This window comes from Sinocyclocheilus grahami, unplaced genomic scaffold, assembly GCF_001515645.1.
Source record: "Sinocyclocheilus grahami isolate Dianchi unplaced genomic scaffold, SAMN03320097.WGS_v1.1 scaffold309.1, whole genome shotgun sequence".
Classification (NCBI taxonomy): domain Eukaryota; kingdom Metazoa; phylum Chordata; class Actinopteri; order Cypriniformes; family Cyprinidae; genus Sinocyclocheilus; species Sinocyclocheilus grahami.
The window spans coordinates 81401-89134 of NW_015505488.1; the positions used below are offsets into that span (position 1 = coordinate 81401).

A 7734-nucleotide genomic window follows, 5' to 3' on the forward strand; every position below is an offset into this window, starting at 1 on the left:
GTGTGTGTGTGTGTGTACTGGTTTATATATTCTGGTGGGGACTTAAACCTGACTACACACAGACTCATGGGGACTCGTGTCACGGTGGGGACCTAAATTGTGGTCCCCATGGGTACAAACACTTATAAATCACACAGAATGGAGTGTATTGAAAATCTGAAATAGCAGAAAGTCTCCTGTGAGGGGTAGGTTTAGGGGTAGGGTTGGTGTAGGGCAATAGAATATACGGTCTGTACAGTATAAAAACCATTACGCCTATGGAGAGTCCCCATAAGGATAACTGACCAGACATGTGTGAGAGAGAGAGAGTGTGTGTGTGTGAGTGAGTCTTCTCTCACCTGCGATCCTGAGCGCTGCCTCCACATGTACTTGTTTGTTTTCTCCATACTGAGCCACACATTTATACACACCTGTGCTGCGCTGCTTCACCTGACTGATGTGCAGTGTGCCGTTAGCGTACACCACAAACCTGCCACACACACACACACGGTTAGTTACAGCAATAAACCACTGCAAGATCATCGTAAAATGTAATTAAATTAGTAAAATCACTGTAAATGTACAGAATTCAGCAACACGATACATTGTTAATTTTATTAATAACCAGAATATAAACAATTCTGCCACAAACGTGGTGTTGATTAGAGCAGTTTACTGTTGCTAAGTGACGCATGTGGGTCACGGGTGTGTGTTTAAGGCTTCAGACGCGGATCAGACACAATCTGTCTGATCAATCACAATCTAACGCTCAGATTCAGTCTAAGAGAAGCAAACGCCTGCAATCCCAGAATCCCCCGAGTGTGTTTACAGCTGAAGACGTGTTTGAACACTTTACAAGCTGACGAACAACTGAAAGCATGCGTCAGATGAGAGCAGAATCAAACACATTTACAGCACCAGACAGATTACACCGCAGATAATATCGATGTCAAACACAACTGATAAAGTCTCCCTCAATTACACGATGAGCAGCCTGTGAGCACTCCTGAATAATACTAATATTTTAAAATTAGACTTCACTTTGAATTTAAAGTTTTAGTAATTTTGTTGTTTTGTCATTTTTATTATTTTTTTAATGTCATTAAACATCTAAATGACGTCAATGGAAGGAAAATCCTTCATAATAAAGATTTAAAACATCTCATGAAATGCATGAAGCTCCTTTATTACAACAATTCAATAAAAACGGGCTGTAATGTTTCGGAGACGTCATGAGCATGAATCTGGAGAGATCTGCAGTGCGCCACAGTTTTAAAGTGTTGAGATTAGTGCAGGATGTTATTAGTGCATCAAAGCAGAACGTGCCCAAACATTCACTGGACTTCCCATGATGCACCAGTGATGGATCATTTATCTGTGGGTGGTCAGACCTTCTGAACAGCTTTACGTTCAACAGACTCACAGTCAATATAGTTTCTAATCATTTTTTTTTGGTTAAGATTAACATACATACATACATATAGTAAGTAAGTAAATGTTTAGTTTAGATTTTTTATACATTTTTAGCTTAGACATATTTTGTTTTCATTTTAATTAAAGTTTTAGCATTAGGAAACATTCAGCATGTGAAGCTTCTCACCGTGATTTGTTGAGGACGGGTTCTGCGTCGTGGAACCACTCGATCAGCGGCGGCGGCTTGGCTCTGAACTGACAGTGAAACACGGCCTCCTCATCACGCAGAACCACCTGATCCACCGGAGCCACCAGCACACGGGGAACAGACTCATCTGAACACAGAGAGAGAGAGAGAGAGAAGAGTCACGCTTGATCTGATGAATACACAGCATGAGACACACACACACACACACACACACTCATCTACATGCTGCCTTTCATTATTGCCAGTTGCTAACAGCACTGACAGCACCTGTCATGTGTCACGTGAACTTTGACCTTTAGCACACCTGGATCAGACCACATTCCACAGACAGAAACTCATCCGACCGTCCCTCCGGTTGATCCTTGTGCTCCTGCAGGACGTGATTCTATAAATCACCCTTTACTGATTTACAGTAACATTTACAAACATCATCACATTAAATAAACTTATTCATGAAACATAACTCACATAGTCATTTTAATGTGAATGCAATGAATATTTGAATCAAATACTTATCTTTTCAGCATTTTATGGTAATTTCATCAAGGTCATTTTGTGTTGATAATTTTCTAATCATTTAATCAAGTTAGTTTTGTGTTCAAATGTTCATTTTAAGTTTTGAACTTTTGAATCAATTATTCATGATCCAACATAACACTTGATAAAATTATTAATGACATTTATGTAGTCAATCACAGCTGATTTATCTGTGCATCTGTAATCATGTCACATTGTAGATCAGACAGACGCGCTCTGGGATCAGACAGACGCGCCCTCGGATCAGACAGACGCGCTCTATATCACAGACACGCTCTAGCATCAGACACACTGTAGATCAGACAGACGCGCCCTCAGATCAGACAGACGCGCCCTATATCAGACACACTGTAGATCAGACAGACGTGCTCTAGGTTCAGACAGACACGCTCTAGCATCAGACACACTGTAGATCAGACAGACATGCTCTAGGTTCAGACAGACACACTCTATATCAGACAGACGCGCTCTAGGATCAGACAGACGCGCTCTAGGTTCAGACAGACGCGCTCTAGGTTCAGACACACTGTAGATCAGACAGACACGCTCTAGGATCAGACAGACGCGCCCTCGGATCAGACAGATGCGCTCTATATCAGACAGACATGCTCTAGGTTCAGACAGACGCGCTCTAGGTTCAGACACACTGTAGATCAGACAGACGCGCTCTAGGATCAGACAGACGCGCCCTCGGATCAGACAGACGCGCCCTCGGATCAGACAGACGCGCTCTATATCAGACAGACGCGCTCTATATCAGACAGACGCGCTCCAGGATCAGACAGACGTGCTCTATATCAGTCAGACACGCTCTAGCATCAGACAGACACGCTCTAGCATCAGACAGACTGTAGATCAGACAGACGCGCCCTCGGATCAGACAGACGCGCCCTCAGACCAGACAGACGCGCCCTAGGATCAGACAGACGCGCCCTAGGATCAGACAGACACGCTCTAGCATCAGACACACTGTAGATCAGACATACTGTAGATCAGAGAGACGCGCTCTAGATCAGACATACTGTAGATCAGACAGACACGCTCTAGATCAGACACACTGTAGATCAGACAGATACGCTCTAGGATCAGACAGATACGCTCTAATATCAAACAGACACGCTCTAGCATCAGACACTCTAGATCAGACATACTGTAGATCAGAGAGACGCGCTCTAGATCTGACATACTGTAGATCATTCAGACACGCTCTAGCATCAGACACACTGTAGATCAGACAGACGTGCTCTAGGATCAGACAGATACGCTCTAATATCAAACAGACACGCTCTAGCATCAGCCATACTGTAGATCAGACAGACACTCTCTAGATCAGACATACTGTAGATCAGAGAGACGCGCTCTAGATCAGACATACTGTAGATCAGAGAGACGCGCTCTAGATCAGACATACTGTAGATCAGAGAGACGCGCTCTAGATCAGACATACTGTAGATCAGAGAGACGCGCTCTAGATCAGACATACTGTAGATCAGAGAGACGCGCTCTAGATCAGACATACTGTAGATCAGAGAGACGCGCTCTAGATCAGACATACTGTAGATCAGAGAGACGCGCTCTAGATCAGACATACTGTAGATCAGAGAGACGCGCTCTAGATCAGACATACTGTAGATCAGAGAGACGCGCTCTAGATCAGACATACTGTAGATCAGAGAGACGCGCTCTAGATCAGACATACTGTAGATCAGAGAGACGCGCTCTAGATCAGACATACTGTAGATCAGAGAGACGCGCTCTAGGTCAGACATACTGTAGATCAGACAGACGTGCTCTAGGATCAGACATACTGTAGATCAGAGAGACGCGCTCTAGGTCAGACATACTGTAGATCAGACAGACATGCTCTAGATCAGACAGACGTGCTCTAGGATCAGACAGATACGCTCTAATATCAAACAGACACGCTCTAGCATCAGACACACTGTAGATCAGACAGACACTCTAGATCAGACATACTGTAGATCAGACAGACACTCTAGATCAGACATACTGTAGATCAGAGAGACGCGCTCTAGGATCAGACAGACACTTTGTAGATCAGACAGACACTCTAGATCAGACATACTGTAGATCAGAGAGACGCGCTCTAGGATCAGACAGACACTTTGTAGATCAGACAGACACTCTAGATCAGACATACTGTAGATCAGAGAGACGCGCTCTAGGATCAGACAGACACTTTGTAGATCAGACAGACATGTTCAGGTCTGTCTGTGTGTGTAAACTCTCACTCTCACTGCCGCCCACTATTCTTCTGCTAAAGCTCTTTATCCTCGCTCCTCTCGCTCGCTCCTTTCATTTGTAATTTTCATGCTCTAGCTGATCTCTTTATTTTTCAGCAGAGCTTTTATTCTGTCTGCAGGTGTGTGCGTGAGCAGCACAGGTGGCTGATGGGCAGGCCGACCGAGGTGTTGGGTTACGCTTCAGACATTTCTGTTTAGCTGCGCACATGAGGTGAAAAACATTACAGAACACACACAATAAAAGCTGCATTCCTGGGCATCAATGACACGCTCATGCAGTCTACATAGACGACACGTCTTCTCACACATCTAAAAACTTAAACTAAACATGCTCACCCTGAAACTCTAATATAATCTAAAGGACAAATCTAATCTAGAAGAACCTGAGCTTGTGTCTGTTTACCTCTAATAATCTTACCGATGATATTGAGGGTGATGTTGTGGTTACTGCACACTTTTCCAGCAGCATTTTGAGCACAGCAGGAGTATATCCCAGAATCCCCTGTGCTGAGGTTGGTCAGCGTCAGGATCCGGTCCTTTCTGTCCAGCTGATCTCCATCTTTGAACCATTTACTGCTCGGCCTGCACAAGTCAGAAACATCTTTTCACACAGAATCAGCGACTGTCAGCAGAGCATGATCAGAAACACGTCTGTAACCTATAGAAGACCGTTTCTGCCATCTCACAATTCTGATTTTGCAAGATGAAAAAGTTAAGAGTAGCAAGATAAACACAGAATTGTGAAAAAGTCAGAATTGCAAAATATAAACTCAGAATTGTGAGATATAAAGTCGCAATTACCTTTTTCCATTTTTGTATTTCGTGTCATCAATAGTAATCTACATGATTCACTGTTCATATGGCATTATATTCCAGGTGTTCTGTGTAAGGATCAGACTCATCTTAACGGTCCAATCAGAGGCTGGACTCACCGTGGATGTCCATCAATATGACACTGCAGCACGATTCGCTCAGCCTCCTCTAGCTCCGCCTCTGAGGCGGGTTCATTCATGGTGACCGGCCCCCTCTCCAGCCCTGAGGACACACAATAACATCCACACCCATCACTAGAATAAAAAACAAACTCTGTATCTCCATTTTTTTCAACCAAAAAAAAAAAAAATCTAGAAATAAATCTGTTCAGTAGCTGTGATTATAATTTTGAGCAAAGTAATTGTGCATTAATTGTTAACCATTATGCAGCATGACTAAAATTAGACTTTAGTCAAATACCCTTTTTAACATTTTATGTTTTATGTTAAATAAAGATTTAGTTGACTAAAAATGTAAGTCAATGAGAACTTTTTAAAGAACTATGACTAAATTAAAAAACAGCTGACAAAATGAACAATTTGAAATGAAAACCATTCAAATAAATATAAATGTATGTTATCTTTGGTCTGTTTTCAATTAGGATATGTGCAGATGTTTTCTGAGAGCTGTTAGGATCAAATCCTGTCAAGAACATGTTTTCTTGGCCTCTCTGCTCGTGTGTTTCATTATTTTGCCCTGTTAAAGAGGTCATACGATGCGATTCCAATCGTTCCTTTCTCTTTGGAGTGTTACAAGCTCTTGGTGCATAAAGAAGATCTGTAAAGTTGCAAAGACTAAAGTCTCAAATCCAAAGAGATATTCTTTATAAAAGTTAAGACGGCTAAAACGGCTCGTTCTAACACGCCCCCACATGTCTACCTCACTATGTGGGAAGATTTGCATAACCCCGCCCAAATGTTCAAAGGCGGTGTAACTTTTATTCTCGCTGTAGCATTGTTGCTGCCGCCGCCGCCATGTTGTGAAGGTTTTAGGTTTACATGGCGCGATGCAACGCGCAAAAAGACAGTATAAGTCATTATAATCAGTAATTATGTCCCCACTGGATGCAACGAATGCCTGGTTTATAATGGGTTTTAATGTTTTTGTCTCGTCGCTCCGGCCGGACAGGGCAGCACAGTATGGTGAGGGGCGTAACATTTCCGTCACACGCTTGAGGTATTCGGCCAATCACAACACACTGGATAGCTGGCCAATCACAGCACACCTCGCTTTCAGACCGATGAGCTTTGTAAAAATCGACACGTTTCAGAAAGGCGGAGCATAGAGGAGAAACAATAATGTACAGTATGTGGAAAATACTTCTGAAGAGCTGTGACGTCTCGTTTCCAGAGACACTCGCAGCTGAAGCTCTGCTCACATTTGATGTTGAAGGAGGCGCTGGCGGAGCTCACGGTCTCTCCGGTGGAGCTGCTGGACGCCACACACTGGAAGCTGCCCGTGTCTGCGTGACGGTCCACCGCGGTGAACTTCAGGTTACTGCCCTCCTGAAAGCGCCGGTCCGAGTCGTCCACATGCCGGCCGTCCTGCGTCCACCAGAACCGCATGTCCACCGGGCCGCTGAGCTCACAGCGCAGGATTGCACTGCGGCCGTGTAACGCATCCTGAGACTGGGGCTCTTCGGAGAACTGAAGCGAAGACGCCTGGATGATGAAGACTGAGAGAAACACAGAGAGCCAGTCAAACTACTGAACAAAACACAGACACTTCAGACTCACAACAGACGAATGAATGTCTCCGACAAGACAAATCAAACAATGTAGAACCGAACAGCATGTTTGCATTCATTAATGATGCAGTGAGACGCGTGAGCTTCAGCACTGCCAACACAAACACAACCTTCTTCATCATCATCATCATCATCAGAAGCTCTGAGCTCATCTACAGACCTCATCACATCACATCATACATGCTGGGATACAGTGAGTTTGATTATGTGCTCAGTCTTACATCTACATATATTCATTCAGCACTTTTATCCAAGCAACTGGCAAATAAAGAAATATCACAAGTAATTTGTCAGAGAATCACAGCATTCATAAAACACAATGACAGGATTAGTAAACAAGCTAGAGCAGAGGAGAAATGCATTCTATAAATATATATAAACTATATAGACATTTAAAAACAACAAAAACTGATAAAAAAAAAACAAAAACAACAAAATTACTCAAACTTTACAGTTAATATGAAAGCAGAAAATATCAAAATAAAACATAATTAAAAATATTATAAAACTCAAAAAAAATATATTAGTATACCCGACTGCTTATTGATAGAGTTTTTCTGTGATGGCTTAAATCAACCTCTTAGGGCTAAGCTTAGACGCGAGGGTCCACGTTCATCACTCGCTCAGTTCATGGATTATGCTTTGTTGACGGTTGGATCTTTGTTTACTGTGGGTGTCGCGGAGGAAGAACGCGACAGTGTCTGTGACTAAGATGTCGGCTGTACCAGAGCACGCTCACAAGATGGCGGACACAACAGCATCTAGTCAGGTCA

General features: G+C 43.2%; 1 protein-coding gene across 1 annotated transcript in view; it reads right to left on the minus strand.

Annotated features, from left to right (window-relative positions):
• Nucleotides 1-7734, minus strand: part of LOC107601637 (inactive tyrosine-protein kinase 7-like) — a 51468-nt gene that overhangs the window by 17631 nt on the left and 26103 nt on the right. Inside the window, exons 2-6 of the mRNA XM_016293888.1 lie at nt 6593-6889; nt 5334-5436; nt 4820-4983; nt 1580-1727; nt 339-469 (exon numbers count right to left, since the gene is read on the minus strand). Coding sequence (XP_016149374.1) covers nt 339-469; nt 1580-1727; nt 4820-4983; nt 5334-5436; nt 6593-6889 — 843 coding nt within the window. The remainder of the gene's footprint in view (nt 1-338; nt 470-1579; nt 1728-4819; nt 4984-5333; nt 5437-6592; nt 6890-7734) is intronic.